The sequence below is a fragment of the Hippichthys cyanospilos genome, chromosome 9 (genome assembly GCF_059441005.1).
Source record: "Hippichthys cyanospilos isolate Australia breed blue-spotted pipefish chromosome 9, RoL_Hcya_1.0, whole genome shotgun sequence".
NCBI lineage: Eukaryota > Metazoa > Chordata > Actinopteri > Syngnathiformes > Syngnathidae > Hippichthys > Hippichthys cyanospilos.
The window spans coordinates 15,247,437-15,268,139 of record NC_142377.1 but is presented as its reverse complement, the minus strand read 5'-3'; the positions used below and the strand labels follow the sequence as shown (position 1 = coordinate 15,268,139).

At 37.4% G+C, this 20,703-nt stretch overlaps 1 protein-coding gene across 1 annotated transcript; it reads right to left on the bottom strand.

Moving 5' to 3' along the window:
- Positions 1-278: 278 nt before the first annotated feature.
- Positions 279-13,882, bottom strand: vstm2lb (V-set and transmembrane domain containing 2 like b). Its single transcript, XM_088423700.1, has 4 exons — positions 13,622-13,882; positions 5,046-5,212; positions 2,448-2,492; positions 279-1,218 (listed from the first exon to the last, which is right to left on the bottom strand). The coding sequence occupies exons 1-4, from the start codon at positions 13,812-13,814 to the stop codon at positions 955-957; spliced, it is 669 nt and encodes a 222-aa protein (XP_088279826.1). The 5' UTR covers positions 13,815-13,882; the 3' UTR covers positions 279-954.
- Positions 13,883-20,703: the final 6,821 nt, after the last annotated feature.

Below are 20,703 nucleotides of genomic sequence, written 5' to 3'. Positions count from 1 at the left end.
TGTTGTGGAATAAGTGAACTTGTGTATACTATGCAATTGATTGTGCATTCAGATCTCATATCCCTAATTTTCGATTCCATAGTTCTCATCACGTTTTAACATCTCTGGAGAAATTACTAAAACATACAAAGAGCACAAGACTGAAATCATAGAAGAAGACTTCATTTACCTCGACAGGATGGTTGTTTCTTGGCAACAGCCTAATTATATATATATATATATATATATATATATATATATATATATATATATATATATATATATATATATATATATATATATATAGTGAATATAGTATATACGTATATGAATGTGACAGCACTGCCCTCTACTGTCTAAGAATAATAATTATTATTAAAATGTATTAAGTGGTGAAAATAAAACTACAGCAGCTGTGGTAGCAATGCAATAAAGGGTTTTGTAGTGTTTCACTGAGCATAAGCATATGCATACGCAAGATGACTCGGTGTGGATTGTGAAGGAGCAAAGTAGGCATAAAGGTTGAGGCTGTATCGGGGTGGATGAAATTATATGAAAATGAAAAAAAGAAGAGCAATTACAACACCGACAATTTCTTGAACGAATACATATAACAAACAAAAACATCCCTTCAAAAGGCTTACTTATGTGTCATTTTATTATTATTTTTTTAGACACAGGAAAAACAGTTGAATGTTTCTTTTTAAATGGAAATGAGTAACTGGTTCAGCTGGTCTGTTTCAGTGATAGTAATTTCACGTTTAAAACAAATGTAAGGAATACTCAGTAAAATGGGTCTTTGATGGAATTGTACAACACTAATCTTTCAAAGAATAGCAGCATACAAAAAGATCATTCGCAAACACCGCATCCCCCTGCAGTGATGATGATGATGATGATGAGGATGACCTTCTCCTGCTCAGTGATTAACATGCACACAGAGAAAGAGACTTCCTCATTGACAGAGCAATGAAGTCAATGTTGTTGTGACCTCATTTCCTTTTCAACTTCCTCTCTCCTGCGCTGACTGCCCGGTTGCTCCGACCGATGCCGTGATCCGTGGACCCGGGGGTCGGAGCCTTGACTTGGCTCCACGTGGAGGTAGGCCCGAACGTGATGGCGCTGCGCCACAGAGCCGCCGAAGTCAATGACGCGGCACTCGTAGGTGCCCTGGTCTGACGGCTTGACGCTGGACAGGCGCAGCTTGTGTGAAATGTTGCTGCCGGCCACTTTCACCACCTTGGAGGCACACAAAATTTGCCATTTATTGGTTAAATCCCAAACTTGTTCTGCCCATAAATGTCACGGCACATAAATCGGCTCATTGGCATTGAACACCAGCACATTATGTCCACTGTCCATCGAGGTAATTCTCAACTCATTTATTTACATAAATCCATCTTCATCTATTTTGCAACTGGGGGGAGAACTTGCAAAACAAGAAGGTCAAAGCCGAGATTCAAACCGTCGCTGTGAAAAGTCCTTCGCTCGAGCGAGATCAATCTTATCCAAATTCAATACTGGGCCGGCATCTGAGATACTCTTATGATATTAGCTGCCATTGTCATGTATTTACCTAATATTTTTGGAATAGTCATCTTTTTCCCAGTAGGCCCAGTATTATGGTTGTGACTGGTGGGGACTGTTTTTTTCCTTTCTGCATTAGTTGCTATGGAGTTGTTATAGCCTTTTACTTTGCTATGTTGAGTCAAATATATTGATGTCTAAAACTTTGGTCTAGATCCTTAATCTAGAGAGGAACTGGGGAATCTAGAAAGTCTTGATTTTCTCAGACACTTCAGAAAGTCAAGCTTTCAAGTTGTTGTATCAAGCTGTCTTCCTTACTCTTTTAATTTTTAGTTTAGTTTCGGCTAATATTCCGAGTCTAGTTTCCAAGTCTTGGTTTCCAAGTCTAGTTTCTGAGTCTAGTTTCTGACGTTCACTATGGTTACATTGCATATTTGTGTATAAAGATTTTCTCCTTTTCTAATTTATTCTTTTTGCTTTTGGGTTCAGATTCTGTTTCTCATGTGACAACTTATTAACAATAAAGACTGACGCATCATGAAATTGCTTATCAAAATGACTTTGATTACAATGACTTTAATTTGTTTTTGTTTGTTTTTTTCTGTAAATTTGGAACAGTATCTCAGTTTATACAAAAGCATATTACATCAGTAAGTTTGATTAAACTGACTATTCATACAAATATTTTTTAACAAACACACAAAGATATATAAAACGTTTTGTTAAGTCCTCTTTGAAGTCGTTAGTAAAGTCAGTAAATTTACTTTTTTAATGAAAATGCAGGAGTGCATACTGAAGAGAAACAATGATGCAAAAAAGAATCTCTTGATACTGATCAATCAATACCATTATTTGGATCGATCCTATTGATAGAAAAACAAGACACCTAAAGATTTAATATTCCAAACAATGTGTGGAGATGAACTGAACTATGTACTTACACTAATTTTAGTGGCATCCTTCAACAATTCCTCCAGGGGGACAACCTGCTCAGAAAATATGTTATAGTCAGTTCTGAAGCGAGACATGACGGAGACACTTTTAGAAAGTGAGCAACAGCAGGAAAAGCAATAAAATGTAGACGTTTAAACTTTTTCCTTTTTTAAATATGAAAGTGAAGAGAAAAACAATAAGAGCCAACAGAGTGAGTTCGCTTCAAACAGCAAGATTTCCCTTCTCTCTTCTTCAGATTGTTATTCTCCTTAAATGACGATTTTTATGCTATCTGATCAGTATGTATGATTTTTCCGAGTCTCGCATGCGTTTCTATATTGCACGAGGCCCTTCTTGATAGCCACCCATCTCTGAGCCCTGCAAAATATGTATGCGCAATTGCATAGATCCATTTCTTTTGGGCATTGGGATGAATTATGCATAGCAGAAATATTTTCAAAATCTATTTATTTTTCACTGCCAATTACAGTGTCTGGAGGCGCTGTAGGAAAGTGTAAATTGCCCCCTCCTGGGAGGGAGTCAACCTGCTCCTCCAGCGCTGGCAACTGCCAATTAGTAATTATCCACTCATTTTTGTGCCTCGCGTAAATCCTTTATGCGAGATAAAATACATAGCACTGTCTTATAGTAAGCTTTAGGCTTAGTTCAAGACTCCAGGCCCAAACAAAGACGAAAGACAAAGATGAAAACAATATATACCGTACCCTACACGCAAATCCTCGTCTTAAAATGAAAAGATTCTCCATTCACTCTTAAGTGACCATTTTTACGCCATCATAAAATAAAAAAAACTTTTCAAAGAGGATCTGTTATCTCCAAAAGCCCTGACTGAGCAAACATAATTATGCTGGGTGAAGTCAACCCACGAGGTCCTCTTTCGATTATTGATATCTTTTTTGGGCCCTCTGTTCTTCTACCTCATTTATACAGCCCTGCAAAATGTAACAACTGCAGAACCTTCATTATTGTTCAAATTGAAAACATCTATCACTATTTGGCCTTCACAGAAAAATGAACACACTAAATGCTAAATAATGGATGATGTATAAATCTTGCGCTGCACTCAGGTTATCCTTGAAAGCATCCATAAACAAATGCATTATTACAGTGGAAACTTTCATAAAAGAAATATGCCCAAAAACATTAAGATTGATTTGAAATTAGATGTGTGATGTGCCAACACCAATCTTTCTTGCCTGCTCAATACAATATTGCTAAACATAAAAGTGAGCCATTGCATTAGCATCCGACCAGCTGACCTGCTCTCTGTACTGAGAATTGTAATCTTGATTTTATGAGCATAATCATTACTGTGCTCAGTCAATTTATTTTCTTTTAACGATGCTTTATAACACATGTTACGGATGCTCTCAAAATACCAAAGAAGTTCACATTCCACTCATGCTTTTCAATACTGCACGTTACTGTGGTACCTATTTACATCTGCATCTTCAGTTTCGTTGCGGCTGTAAAGATAACATGTATTCTTTTTCTTGACCTTGCGGTTCTCACGGTTACATCAAATTTCGATAGTTGCCTTGTGTTCCAGTCTCGCCATCCCCAAGGCCAGATATCCAGATGTCTGGTTGTTAGGCAACACAGATCCACATTCAGAAGGACTGTTATGACTCACATTAACTAAATATGCTTCACATTGCTTTGATATGGAGCTTTTATAAATCAGACATTTGCTCAAACGGGATGTCAAATTGTATAAACTACATTACATTGAAGTCTCTTTAGCCCAAACAGCCTAATCCACTGAAGGGTTAACATTTTCAACAGTTAGTGACACACACGTTCATGAAATGTTTACCAAATATTCACTGTGATTTTTCTTGTCGTAAAAAGATTTTATTCAAACAATCGCAAACTTGAACGTGTTCAAAAGAGCCGTGACCTACGACAACCCTCGCCAAAAATCCCCCTTCAGTGGGATAGAGGCTTTATTTGTTTTTCTCGTAGCAATCTGACAGGATCAATAGAGCCACTACACCCCCTATCTTACTTGGGGGTAAACGTTGGCAAATGTTAGCATAGGTGGCAGATCTTTTGGTTTTGTTCACGATCACAAGTTTCTTGTAGACATTCTCGAGGCATTTTGAAACCATTTAATTGCTCTGAAACAGTCTTATTTGTGTCGCAAGGAACATGCTCAAAATGTACAATTCAAACAATTAAGGGCCCTATCCTACAGAGTGGTGAACATTGGCGAGTATTAGCCAAGGCAGCAGCTCTTTTGATCTCATCGGGTTTCGTTCAAGGTTGAAATTGGTATATTTTGATATGAAAAACAATTGAAACTGTTTCAGAATGGATTAAGAACGTCTTGACAAAAATTACATCCATGAATGAACACTAACGAAATCATGACGTGGATGCGCATGTGCTGCCTTTGTTCAAACTCGCAAATGTTTGCATCTCAGTGGGTTAGTGACTTAAGACATGCAACAGTGATCATAAAAAAAGATTAGAATGAAATAAGCGGTGGCGAACTTGTATTTATACTAAAAACATTGATGGAGCATTTACAGTACTGTATTCGTTTGATTCCAAAAACAATAAAAAAGTGCCTCGATCCTTACATCATTTGTTATATGTGCAGGCTTCTTGAGCTTATTTTTAGGGTCCTTGGTGTACCACCACTGGATCTCCAATGAAGAAGGAGAACCTGCCCCACGGAAGGAACACGCCATCTCTACATCCTCTCCACTCTGTGTCGTGATGTCATGGGGCACCTCTGTGAACAGAGCTGGAAGACCAACTGAAAGATTAACGATCAAAAAGTGATGATACAATAGAAAAAAAAAAAAGGAACCTTTGACAAATGGGGATGCGCTGTAATTCAAAGTGAAGGGATCATTCATCCAGTTTGAGAGCATCAGTATTTACGGATGAGCTGATGCCTCCCCAAGAGCTTTTTCACCCTTGGAATCTCTGTACCTGACATTTAGCATATAGTGAAAAGCTTAACCTGGAAAGCACACAAAGAGAGAGAAAGCCCGGGCGAAGGATTTGGTAGAGCAACACAAGGCCTACCAGTGCTCTCATTTGTCACAAGGGGAGAGGTGGTAGAGGTGAACTGACATGAGTGTGGTTTTAAATCCCATACAAATGCAGCCCAACAACAACAACAACTTTAAAGGGATGCTCAACTTATTATTCCACATTCAGTAGTAAAAAAATATGTTTGTCAAGAATGCAATTAACTAAATTGTTTTTATGTACAATAAATACCTTTTAAAACACGTTTACAATTATTGTCAATTACAAAATACCTCACGTGCATTCAAGATACAGGTAACGCCCAATCATGACACACCTTTGATGGGTTTCCTCTTGTGATGGTCGCAACTTGAGCCGTGATTGGTCAAGTGACCCCTGAGCATTGTGATGTGATTTTTAGCCAAATCCAAGTGGCAAAAAGTGTTTAAAATGCATTTATTGTGACTGAAATATCATTAAGTTATCAAAAGAATTATTGACAAATCACAATCAAATTTTCCATATTTTCCCCCTGAATTAATCATGGTAAATTATAAAACAGTATACATTTTACTTTATATGCTACCTGTGCAATTTTTCTTATGTAAAATTGTTTTGTGTTTTCATTGAGGACTAAATAATCTGATATTAACTGAGAGGACAATATGTTATCCGAAATAATTATAGATTAATTTCACTAGCAATTAGTTTCCGTTTAATCATTGCACTCCTAGGTTTATTGAAGGCTCTTAGAGTTCACAGAAATGTGAGTTTGAATGCAAGTTCGTCCCTGAACTGTTTCCTCCCTCATGGCAGATACATTTGGTGAACACCTTCCGTCCCACAGAATCAATCAATCCATCTACCGAAAACAGCACCGCGATTGCAGTGTGATTAGGGTTCAATCGGGTCGGTGCTTGCTGCAATCTAATCAACAAATCTTATCTGTGCCCGTCTTCCCTCAGTTACCACCATCATGAAATCTTGCGCTGAGCTTCCTGAACTGGAGCTGAGGCCAGAGTATGATGAACACCGCTTCTGCTGCAAACCTCTCGAGCATTGGGACTTTTGTTTCTTGCAATCTCAGATCCTGCTCGGTGACATTTGTGACAAATTTCACAGCGCAAACTGTTTCAGGACTTGAGAAGCATCAGTTTAATGATGCATCCCCTGAGAAACATGTTTTCAGCCAAGTATCCCTTAACTAGTGCAAAATATTTTTGGGTTAAAAAAAAAAAAAAAAACTTCTCATCAGTGTTTGATTTTTTTAAACTTTAGACCTTTTCAAACTTCTTTTGTATTGGTCTACAAAAAAAAAAAGAAAAAGTGTCCAAACTAAAAGTTTCCTCTTTTGGATCATAGAAGAAATCGGTAATCAAAAAGAAATAACTTAATTATTGATAAATATTTTTTCACAAAAAAAAAGCAATACAAAGTGTCAGAACTGTTCAGCTTGCATATATATATATATATATATATATATATATATATATATATATATATATATATATATATATATATATATATATATATATATATATATATATATATATGCAAGCTTTTATATAAAATAAAAAAATTCCACAGAAAAATATTGCACATAAAGCATCCTGTTTTGGGTTTACAGTAGAAAAAATAAAAATCATTAACTTAATTGAGAAATATTTGTCTGGCTTTTTACAATAATGAAATGTAGTAACCTACTGCATTTTAAAATGTGTTTTTATTAACGGATATGTTCCTGAAACAATGAACTAATTCAATGATTATTTTGAAAATATTTTTTTCTTTTTTTTGTTTGTCTGTTTTATTTCAAATCTCAAGTCCCCCCTTAAGTTCCTTCAAGTAACCCCAGGGGTACTAGTACCCCCATTTGAGAACCACTGCATGAGACGATCACAGAAAGGCATACAAAAGTGAACAAAACAACACAGAATAATTCAAATTGAATACTGCTGGTAAATCCTAATAATAGACTGCCACAATAAATCTGCCACACAGTCTTGCTGAACTGACCTTTTTAAGCGTATATTTTACTTGCCAGAAGACTCTTCCAGCCAAGGCGGGAAATGATTGTTTCATGATGCACACGACATGCATTTTTAAAGTGAGCCTCTGTGGCATTTTTCAGTCTACTGCATATTGAACTCTGAGAGAGCGAGGAGACCACAAGGACCTGAGAACAGGCTGCTTGCTGGCCACCCAAGACTCATTAAAAATGAAAGAGGGAGAGCAAAGCACTAGAACATATAAATGTGTACACAGATGAACACACACGACTAAAGCCCATGAGCTATAGCTCACAATCAAATATATTTCTCTTCAGGTCAGAGGCAAAATGAGTTGGATAAATCAAGCCTGGGTAAGGGGGTCAAACCACCGATTCTTCTTCTGGCCCTTTTTCAAAATAGGGGGGAGCATGGGGGAGAAGTGTGTATTTTGTATGTTACGCATGAAAGATTGCATGCTATTTGGCACCAGACAAACACTAAACACACAAGGTACAAATACAACAGACCTAATATACACGAGTCAAACTCAGGTTGAAATCGCTTTTGGGAAGTTGTGTCATGCTAATGCTGAATTGAGCTTTTGTTACCATGACGACCAAGGACAGGGCAACCATTCATAGGCAGGGGTTACTCTTGTGTTTCCAACTACTGACTGTATTGTACCCCTAAAAAAAAATAATTTTGATTAATCACAATCAAGTAGTTCATTACAAGACTTATTGTAAACATTTTTTGCCCCTCAAATTTACAGAGCACCGGTTATGTGTTCATTTTTACTACATTTGTTGTCGTTTCACTCTTAGCATTCTGACGAGGGTGTTGCCTTAAAAACACGCTTTGCTTTGGGATGGTATGTTAGTCTAGTAGTGTTTAAATGAAGAAATAGTTGTAATAAACGCAAATGACGTTAGTTTTATGTAATATCCCGTAGAGGTAATTTCTGTTGCAAACTTTAGCACCGAGCACACCTATTGGAGTCACCTCACTCATCTTTGAACGGGTGTAGGCTACGTCAACCATTTCGCCGATCATCGAACGATTAACAACCTGCAACGCCTTTAACGTAACCATCTGTGGTTAAACCATAAGATTATGTGCAGTCAAATTAAATTGTGTGATTAATATGAGTAATAAAAAGATTCTTACAACAATTGAGGTAACCCTTTACTTTGACAGCACTAATATATACATATATAATATTGTTATACTATCATCTGAAAAAAAGACACCTTTTTCTAGAATAATTGTACAAATGCATCTTGAAGTTAAATGGCAACATTTGTCTCGTGCAAAGGTCCACCTCACAGAGCCAGCTGGTAAAATAAGGATCATTAACTTAATGGCTCAATTTCCGTCATGCCTGTGGGGCAGAAGGGGAGAAGAATTGAAAAATATATAATAAATAAAAGGGGTAAAAAAAACAGACTGTTTTAATACCAGGACTTGAGCTGTCACTTTCACCAAGGGGACCGTGAATAACCCAAAGGCGTTTTTTTTCTAATAATCAATCTTGCAATTATTTAGTTCTGTACATGTGTAAATATAGGTTGGTTACTATAAAATCTGAAGCCCTTTGAATATGTTCACCTAACACTAAGAAAAATTAATTTGACTTTACTTACTGTCCCCCACCTCTGATTCAAATGCGACACCAGCTCTTATGAAAACGTTTTATCACTCCGGCTTACAGTGACAGGAGTTTCCCGTTCTAAGATTGCTCACAGCTCCTAATGGCACGAGGGGAAAACACAACATTACATAGTGATAAACAAAAATAAGTCATGTGGGGATTTGCCAGAAAGTCAATAACGTTGCATTAGGCTCAGGGTAAACAGACAGTGAGCTCCTTGGGGAAATAAGCGGATGCTGTGAGCCCTTCAGCCTCCATTCAAGGTGGAAGGTAAAAATCATGAAGAGGGGAGCAACAGTCAGCCTATTGCTGCAGATCTTCCACACCTGCGGGGTGAATTAGTTCTGGAGACGTAACACATGGGGGGCTATTTCCGCTTCCTGGTGGAGCATGTATTAACATGCCTTGTAGACACCTCTGAACTCGCAAGGGATGAATACTAAGGTCACGCTCCATGGGAGATTGGGCACAATCATCAAGTGATACTCACTATAGAGAACAATTGAGAGCAAGACTGAAAAAAACACTCACACATCTCAAATGATATGGTCGATATTATCCATATGTTCTTGTTTTATTGTTTTTGATCGTTAATAGCTCTGGATGAAAAGATGTCCCTGAGTCTGTTTGTCCAGCTTTCATGAGCACTATAAATACCCAGCAGAAGGAAACATATTTAACATAAGAAACATATTTCTATTTTGAAGTCCTAAACAGGCAAAAATTTTCAGGATGTTCGAGAAAATTAGGGGTAAGTTCGAATTTAAGCAATGGCTTTTCCAGATGCACACCATTCCAACTTTAAAAAGCTAATTCTAACCTCTTTTGCAAAATTCTAAATTAAAAGCCAACATTGTTTTTGTTTTATAATATGCTTTCTACATGCCAATTTCAACATAACCAATTCAACCCATTCCATCTTCAACATGCTCTCTCCTCATTTCATGTGATTGTACACCATGTCATTGACTATTTTTTCCCGTTATTCAATATCATTCCAAATCATTCCACATATTTCATTCAGCCTCTCAGCCTTCACATGCAATTCCTCCACAAATTGCATTCTCTAGTTGAAGAAATGTTCCTATTATTTCACAGAAATCAGTATATTGTATGTTACGATAACACTACAATAGGGCAAATTTAATAATTACTAATCACTACTGTCATTGTTCTCATAACGGAATGGCAGGAAGAAATCATTGCATTCATAGAGCCTGAGAGTGAGTGAGTCTGGCAATAACATGATAGTGTTATCACGGTCTGAGGAGGGACAAGTGTTTGTGTCCTCTAATCTGTAAACCTGCAGCGCTTCCCGCATCCACCAGTCTAAATCTGAGGCTTTTTTTGCCCCAAAGGGCCACCATAGTTGTTGCATCTATCTAATGCTTGAGCAGTTAAAATTTTGGCTTGCCATGGGAACCAAATCACATTTTTAAACAGGTTTCCTCTGAATCCTCAGACGGCCGCAGTAATTATTGACTGATGTACTCTGAAATACTAATTTGCTTTACTGTCGTAGTAGGTATCAGGCTGATAACCATTTTTTCCGGATAAAGAAGAGGTCTAGGACATGCTGGACAATGTGATATGAATCTGTATCTAAACCAGTGCTTCTTAGGCCTTGTCATTTACAAACGGGCAGTAAATGTGTCAGTGTTGCCCTATTTGCGATTTGTGGCCAGGCTTTTTTTTTCCCCATCAAAACTGAATGTTTCAAAACCTCCGGCCAAAGTGGAGATTTACCCACCCCGCCGTTTTCGTGGTTTCGTGTAACCAGCTTAAATGGAGATTTACGGCATTGCGCTACTCTTTTTACCGCCAAAGTCACAGATACGGGTGACGTCAGAGGTGGAAGTTCTTTCTGATTGGACAGAATTTGGCCACATTTCTGCCGCCAATTGGCATGCTTGTATACGAATTTGAAACTGCACAATGCGGTTTCATATAGACGTGACTATTTTGAATAAACAAAGAACAACAACGAGGGGGACACTATGCGGATTTAAATAAGCCGGTTAGATGCAGACAAGGCCTTGAATAGTGTGTGGGGAGGTGCGAGGAGATTTTTGTTATTTTTAGGCACTTGGTTATTTTTTTTCTGTTTTAGACTAAACTGTAACCCACATACACGCTGTAAAAAATAATAAACAGTTGTTGAAAGTTGATTGTGTTCCCTTTTTCTTTTGTTAATGTTAAAAAGGATACAGTTTTAGGTATAATTATACAAGTTTTATAAATAATCATCTCATTTATGATCAACGCGTCGAATGGGGGGGCGTGCAAAGTTTTCTCTTACCTGGGGGGACCCCAGGCAAAATATAATTGAGAAGCACCGTCTAGGCCAAAAAAACTATGCTGACTTTTGAAGATGTTTTCATTTGTGGGAGCTGGTTGATGAAAAAAAAAGATTGAATGAATGAACGTAACATCATAGAAACACATCAGCTTTTACATTTACTCACCGACAAGCAAAACCCCCCAAATTTCCACATGATCTTTCGGCACGGTTACATGATGTGGTGAGAGTATCGCCTATGGGCATAATGCATTGCAGATAAATGATTAAAATGTGAATGCTTCATTGTTTTTTCTTCTATTTGCAAAACCAAGGCGAGCACTCCCCACCGATGGCAAGACTGCAATACAATTTCCGAGGCCCCTCAACAGTCTCAACATCATTAAATGGGACAGCGATGCAAAGTATCATCCTAATTAAGATGACACCATGGTGAGACCTGACAGATGATCCCGAGCACTAATGAAGCGGTACACTCCGTCACTCAGTGTTAGTGATAGGCTCTCATGAGACAACAGGGTGAATGCTGCCAAAGACTACAAACTCTGCACTTTCCAACGCTGAGCTCAAAGACAACAAACTGAGTCTGAATCCAAAACAGTACAGTAGGACAATGTTTTGAAGCAAATACCTTCAGAGGTTTCTTTGTGCGCCCTACTGCCAATACCAACGACCACATCCTGCTGATTAATCATCACACGGCACCGCTAAGTTTCGTACTGGGAGGCAATTTGATTTCCTCTTGAGCTCATGTGGAAACTGGGCTGCAGGAGCTGAACGGTCCTCAGCCCGATACATTTATCTGAAACAAATGGGTCTGGCCTGGATCTAACAAGCGCTCTAGAGAGCAGCGCTTTCAGCCCGAAAGCTCCACTGCCTTGGTGATTTGTCAAAAAAACCTATAAACATGACTTTTGGAGGTTTATTTTTATTTTAATCCAGGTGAGCAGCTTGTGGTTATAACCCCCACAACCCCTGCCACTCTCATTTCACGGCCAGTTTAAAAGCCCACATGAGTGAGAGCACAACGATTAGAGCCAATTATAATTACCTCCCGATGGAAGAAATGTGCCTAATTGATTTTCTAACCTGCCCGCAACGGTTAATCTATTTGGAGCCGCTCATTAGTAGTGACTGGGCTAACATTAGGAGGAAAGTGAGAGAGGTTATCCTTACACAACATACGGGATAGGTACATGGTACAGCATGAGTACATATAAAATGCAAAGTTAAAATTATTCAAGCTGCTGATCAAATGCCTATTTTTTTAATCTCATTTTTCACAAGTATGTTTCTATCACTCTAAAATTATACTGTCTATAAAAACCTTAATAAGTCCTCAATCTCATACCACCTAACCATTCATATTCATATATATATATATATATATATATATATATATATATATATATATATATATATATATATATATATATATATATATATATATATATATATATATATATATATATATAAAACAACAACAACAAAGCAAAAATTTTTTAATGCTGACACGCTATAACGTTTTAATAGAAAATATTCTTCTGCAACTCGATATCAAATTGCATGCAGCTGATGCTGCCTCATCAGTATGAGTGGAATGAATGATATTTTAATCATCCGGTTCACTCCATGACATTATCATCACTGTGTGTGGGTGATTACAGCGACATTGAAGAAGTGCTATCATACCTTAAGTCGGAAGGTAAAGTCACAGAAATTTTCGGATAGCTTAAAGCTTTCAGACTAGGCTTAAAAATGTAGTTTTCTTGGTTTTTAGTGGTGAATAAATGAATACAATCATTGTACAGTTTTTATTTAACCTCCATTGCATATGCAGCTTACTGTCATTTTGCCTTTTTTTTTAATTCAAGTCAATTGATATATGTTCCTGATGGTTTGTTGGCCACCAGATTCAATTGTAGCTAAGAGAACTTTTTTACGTTATTTCAGTTTTTATAAGGACCAAGCAAAATAAAATTACAGTACATTATTTTTAATTGTAACCTTTTGCACTGTTTCCATGTTTGCAGAATTACATGGCGGGCCAGTTGAACTCCATTTGGGGCTTGGCCTGACCCACAGACCACAGATTCCCTTCCACTTTTATTCACTTTAGAATAATACAATCCTACAAATGAAAATCCAAACGAAATCAAAATCCACATGACCATACAATCCCCCAATGGACCGAGTGTATTTCACATGCAAACCTTAAAAATAATTCAAACTTACCATTTCCAGATAAATGATTATCCAGTTGATCGTGTTCTCCAGAGAGCACCGCGTTAAGTTGAACATAAAGTCCCACATAGTGCAATAGCCCCACGATGCCCCTCATTGCTTCCAAATATGTCGATGAGTGCGGTGAAAATGTCACATCAGGTGGTGAGCATCTGTAGAGTAGCGCTGCAGCTGTCACTGACATGAAACTGAACAGTTGTGCTGGTGGAGCGAGAGACCCGCTGCGGCACTAGCTGCTGCTGCTGCTGCTGCTCTGCCGGTGTGAACGTGATGAGGCAATGAGCGGAAGGAGACACACAAAGGAGGACCTGTGAAGCGGCCACAATTGACGGTCCATTTACGCGGAGGGATTTTACATCAGTCCTTGGAAATAAATGGTTGATTTCATGGAATTATCAAACTAGTCACTGACTTAAAACTTTAAAGTTTTTCATTGAATGATATAATTATTAACCAAATCGTATCAGAAACATTTTTTCAAGAAGGTACATGGTGAAAAAGAGTGTCTTTTTCCTATGAAAGCCGCATCCAGAAATACAGAAAAATAAAAAGATATAAGTTCCGGTTTTTTATTTTATTTTATATAACTTATTAAACAGGAAAAATAGATCAAGCAAACAACTAAACATTGTAGGGACTTTATTTAACACCTGTTATGTTGTGGGTCTAACAGACCCCTTTGAAAGAACTGTACATGTTGAATGATAGTGATTAAAAATGGCATTTGTATACATTTTTGTTTTTTGGAGATTTACATTTTTGGATTATTGGATTTGGGTGACTAAATACGCCGTGGGTCAAAGTGATCCAGTGACATTATCGCTGTTCCTTGCAAACAAACAGTTTTTGTTTCTAAATAATAGAAATTAACGAGGTGCCGGAAGGTGTTTCAGAACCTTACATTGTGACGTAATGGAGTGCACATTCAAACAGATGAGGCTTTATCAAAAATCCTGTTTGGTGATAAACTGTGCACGCTTCATAACATTTACATTTTATATTTGGTGAGCAAATAGAGAAGAAATAAAATGGAAGCTAGCCCACAATAGATTCCATGTTAGCTGTTACTGTGTTGGCTGACAGTGTAATTAAAAATAGAAGGCGAATTTTGCTACCTTCATAATTGACCAAACAAATGAATAAAGAAAAACGAATGTATTCTCTCACTTGTTAAAGTGATTAAACTAGCGCAATCACCACTGCAATCAGTAACAAGTATTCACAAGTACATGGAGGAAATAACCTGAGGCATATGAACATGTGGACATTAATGAGTTTTCTCAAACGATGGGAGTAATTAGATGCAAGCACCTGCTGTATTTCTATAATGCCACCAACAGAAAATGATTTGTTTGAGGTTCATGTGAGACATTCAAACTCCCAGGATTGCACTTTCCGTGTGCTGTAGCTTCACATTAAGATATAAAATTAGAGATAAAATGGAAAACTCTTTAATCCTAGAGGTCTGTTGGGGGAATAAAAACAAAATGTTCTGTGTCGGGTCCATTAAGCATTTTCTCTCTCTGCTCTGTTACTGGCAGTAGGTGAACTCAAGGAGAAAATGAATGCTTGAAAAGAAGCAAATTTGACTGTCGGCTGGACACGATAAGAGACATAGTCATGTTGGCAAACTCCGAATTGTTTCTATGTGTTGCTTTTTGTTTATTTGGAGATGAAGGCGTCGATTGTAAAGAATCGTAGACATGGACTACCGTCATCTTTAGTAGCCCTTGAGTATGTCTTGTGTAAAACAAGACATTGCACATGTTTAATGTTCCTTTAGGCACTTTGTTCGGGACTCCTGGTACAGGCCCTACTATATCTTATTTGCTGAATGCAGAAGTTAAAATAAACTCTTTCAATCCAAAAGATATATTTGTTCTTTTTTTTTTTCCGTAAAATACCTGATATTCAATCCCAGGTATTTATAGAAGGGATATATATTAATAAGTACCTGGGATTGAATATGCAGTCTCTTATTTAAAAAAATAAAAATAAAACATAAAAATATATCTTTGGGATTGAATGAGTCCAAACATTCAGTCCCAATTTGTACTTTACATACTTTCCCTTTTTTTTCCCACAGTGATGGCTAAAGGAGGGTCTGGCTGGTTCTAAATGAATTAGAAACTTATCAATTCATTTCGCTCATCAAGTACATATGTATCAATTACTTTAGGTGCAAATGTACGAAGGTAATCAGTTACTTAAATAATAAATTACTAGAGTAAATATTTACTCAATTTTTGAAATACTTTAGCGAGGAACTGTTCCAGTAAATAATTACTGAAGTATTTAGTTACCTGGGGTAACTGATTACTACTTTAATCAACTACTTTAGTGTCAAATGTGATTGGTACTAAATTGAAAAAATAAAATAATCCGACATTTTTAGACCTTCCTTTAACCAAACATTTGAAAAAAATGCAGAGCGTCATCTGGGATTGAATGTCTGGATTTATATTTAAAAAAAATTGGCTTTGGGGTAGGGAATGGTTAAAGTATTAACTCTGTAATAACGTGCAAAATCTTATTTGATCATTTCTTGAAAGAGCAATGGCCATGTGTCTCAATACTTTTGTAAATATGTTGTCCGTTAACTAAAATACTGCAGTGTTCAGTCTTGTAGAACAACACTAAAGTTGGAAGGTAAAATAAAGTGTCTTCCATTTATGCCACACAAAAAGCACCAGACTGGAAATTGTTAAAGGCATCAATTGTTTTCATTTGATAAAATGTCATTTACACACCCAAGCCCATTTATGGACCTCAACGCTTGTTCTCAAGTGGAGCAAAGTGTTTTCACAGTCCACAGAATTCATCAGTTTGCGGTGAGACAGATGGTTGGCCAGCCGCTCTCTTCTGTCACTGTCATCTCGCTGACCATTTAGGAAGAATTATATGATGGCAAAAAAAGGCGCCGTCATTTCCTGGTTCACCGGACATGTTTTTGCGCTTCAGTAAATCTTCACTGTTCATCCTGGCACTATTCTAACAGGCTGCTGCTGCTGGGAGGCGAGGATGTGGAGGAGCATGCCGGCAGCGGCAGCTGCGCCACATTGAGCATCTCTCTGCAGGCTGCTTCCCTCCCGAGGCTAATGTAGCTTGACAGAAACATGCGATGAATAGAGATAGAGCAGCGTGCGTGCTGATGAATGTATTGTGCATCACGTTTGATGCAACCGTGCCGAATTCAAATGTCATGAGAAGAACCTGAGCCGTGCGCATCTTTCGTAGGGCAAAACTAAATGAGTGATTTAGAAACGAGGATTGATTCCACGTTTTTACTTGACATTTTCGCCTTCAACAAAATGCCCCCAGTAGCTTTGTCAACTCATCTACCATGCGGTGGTTGGTGAGCGGGGAGCCAGACAAGCAGTTTCTATTCTTGCTGTCTAGCAAAGTGTTAATATGCCAAGCTTATTACAGCGAGCTTTTTGCACAGGAGGAGATTTAATTATCTTCCTATGTTCTCACTCTCTTCAGCCTTTGGCATTTTTGCACAGTGGGCACAGATTGCAGTCCACTGATTTTTAATCTTCTCCTAATTTCCATCAGTGCTGCAGAATCAGGTGCTTGAAGTTCACTTGATTTCAGGGCCTTCCACTTGACAGGTATTGTGAGTGGCCAACCTTTTAATGTTTCTAAGAGCAGGGTTGAATATAAATTTTATAATAAAGTCTATTTTCTCCCAATTCCGATCAGCTGAGAATGTTGTGTTCAGGCCCGAATTATGATCATGTGATCTGGACATCCACAGTTAAATTACTGTTTTTTTAATTGCAATAATCTATTTTTAATTGATAACTGTAGGCTTTCTCTATGCTTATTGGATTTGGTTTTATCCATTACTGTGCTTGAGTTGCTGCGGGTTTAAAAACAAAGGTTATTCACACACACAGATTGGCTGTCACGTTTGGGACAATCTGATAGGCTCCCGTCCAGGGTGGGAGGGCAAGTACGGGACAACAAGGAAGACGTAATAAAATAAGAGCGAAAGTTGTTAGTCCAATGAATGTTGAATTTAACTTTACAATACACTCTGTGATAAAGGTAATAAAGGTTGAATGATAGGCATTCTTTGTCAGGAGATTGTTTTAACACAGAAGCAGCACAAGTTTAGCCTGCCACATAAATGTAAAGCATACAACTCTAACTGCAGCCACGGGTAACGACGGCAAGCATTAAGCGAGCTTGTCAACAGACTGGGTGATGTTTTTTCTTTTTGTGTGTGTTTTTTGTGTTGTGTTTGTGTGTGTTTTTTTTTCTAATAATTTGGTGATTGACTAAATTGATGCTTTTATTTTCTAGAAGATCATGAACACTTTTTGAAAACATCAGATTTCGTTCACCAAGACGAAATATGTTTTTCACAGGTGTCATATCCATGGGACTTTTGCAGTTAAGTCTTTACAGATGGAGTTTTATTACAGTTAAGCTAAGCAAATAAATGGACATGCTTCCCATTGGAAAATATGAACAAGAGCTCTGCTGCATTGTGGCCAGATGTTCAAATCGCAACTATCAGCTGAGGAATAGAGGTCATTAATTATGAAAAGCTACGGAGTTAAAATCCTTTCATAAGCCTGTATCAGCTTCAAAGATTGGATGCATCATTTTTCCCCAACTGAACACATTCATCAGACCAGAATGTAAACTTAGAATTTTATTTTTTTATTATTATTATTTTCAGTCATACTGTTGTCTACTTCTCAGATCACATGGCCATATCACCATTCCAAAAGAGATGTTTTTTTTTGTTTTGTTTTTAGCTAATCAAATAAAAGTTTAGTAATAATCATAGTTGCATCCATCAGTGTGATCTAACACATTCATCTTTATCGGATCTTTGAATAACGCCTTGTGGTCATTCTGTTGTGGTCTTCTCAGATCCCAGCTACAGTAACAGCAGTGGTCCTTGTCAAACAGACAGAAAGTCAGCCAACATGAGATGAGGCCTCAGGTCCAGACAGGCTCATGACAGTTGGCATTTATGTGCTTCCTTAATTGCTTCATTGCAGGTTCTATCATTCTGCTATTCAGGAAGAAAACAACTGACAGCTGAGTGTTACACAAAGAAGCTACCTGTAGCCTATACTGAAAAGGGAAATAGTAGATACAGTAGCGGTTCCTAAATGGTGCCTTCGGGGATACGTGAGATTTTAACAGGGTTTCTGCAGGTATCAGCGAATCAAATTTTATGTTTTTTAATGCCATAACAGGAACAGTATATGTGTCCTTTCAAATTAAGATCAAATGAATCGGAAAATAACACAACTTATTGTGCAAGTGTTATATCAGCCACTGTGCAAAATGTTGCCCATCTTTAATTTGTTAAATTATATACGGGTGCCTATTGCAAAGATTAGTGAGACAATTTTCTGTCAGATGAGTTAAAAGATGCTATGTGATCTTTATTCAGGAATTACTGTATACTGTAAATTACTACTGCTAAAGATACTGCTACAAATGTGCATTAGTTCCTGAGATTGCATTGCACTCTGTTGTTGGTCTTCTTGTATTGTTATTATTATTATTATTTAATTGTGAATAATATTTTACTGGGGCTACATCCCTGAAAAAAAGTGTAACTTTTAAATTACATGGGCAAGTGAAACTGTTTTCTTTTTCAATAAACACTTTTCTACTTCTCCTCCTAACATATACATTCCAAGTATATTTTCAAAGAAAAAAGTGTACACAAAAAAACAAAAAAACAAAACAAAAAAATCTTGGTCTTTATTTTTCAGCCCGGGCACCCAAAATATAAAGATCTCTTCATCTCTTGGGATTTATTTTCACTTAACCTGTCATCGGGGCAGACAGAAAGACAAACGAGGGCAGTTTAAAAACATAACCTCATTGGTGGAGGTAATGATGCTCCAAGTCTCAACACTATAACTCTTACATGCTAAAGTAAACACATTTCGGCTTTAAAGACTTGCCTTTCCTGTCATGGTGTGCTGAATTTATACCACCTCAAAATAGAAATCCTACAAGCCCTGAATTATGGACATACTGTATTGTCATAGTGTTTGCATTTGCAATGGGGCTGTAGGTGGCCATAAAAATGCCAGTGCAGTGACAATACTATTAGTACAGATGAGCTTTGAACGTTAAAACTGAGGTGATAATTTCCAGAGGCATGCGGCTCTGCTGACATTCTGATTAGCCTGTGCTTCCAGGTATTTAATGACCTGTCATGGCGGCTAATCCATTGCACGGACATGATGAGTCTTTCCTCATTGGGCTGCAAGATCCTCTCAAGCTTAGCAAGAATGATGTGGAGGTCTACAGTAGTTCAGTCAGTTAAAAAAAAAAATACTTGCTTTACAGTATATGAGGGAAGCACAGTGATTGGTTTCACTACTAAATAGCATGAAGGTTCAGAATCTTAATCTTTAAAAAAATGTGACCCTTCAAATTGATGGGGGATTAGACTTTCAGTCTCATGTCTACAGATAATTGACACATTTATAAACCTCTCTTCTGCAGTAAGGATTATGCATATGTATGGTAATCGACACCCTCAACCTTCTCCTTACATTGCCGTCACCTGCTGTTCACCCAGAAGAGTTGAAAGTGTATTCCATGCACTCAAAAAAACTGTTATCTAATCCGCATATGTGAGATTAAAAAAAAAGCCTCTCCAGGGCTTTGTGGAGCTCAAGAAAATATACAGTATATATATATATATATATATATATATATATATATATATATATATATATATATATATATATATATATATATATATATATAATACACACACACACACACACACACACACAGTATATACATGATACAATGTGATACATTCAATATTGATTTTGACATGTCCTTGGTAATAATAAGACCACTTACGGCTAGCTCTTCCTTCCCCCATCCTGTCTTGCACAATTGCCTGTTGAGCTTTATCAAGCAGCGAGAATGGCAGACAGTGTTTAACAGTGCCACTGATGGGTGTCATGACTGCCTTCAGATGAGATCATCACAATAGAAGAGGTCACTGACTTTAGAACTGTAGCCATTGTGAACAACCATGTTCTGGTGATCTTGTATAGATTCATGAG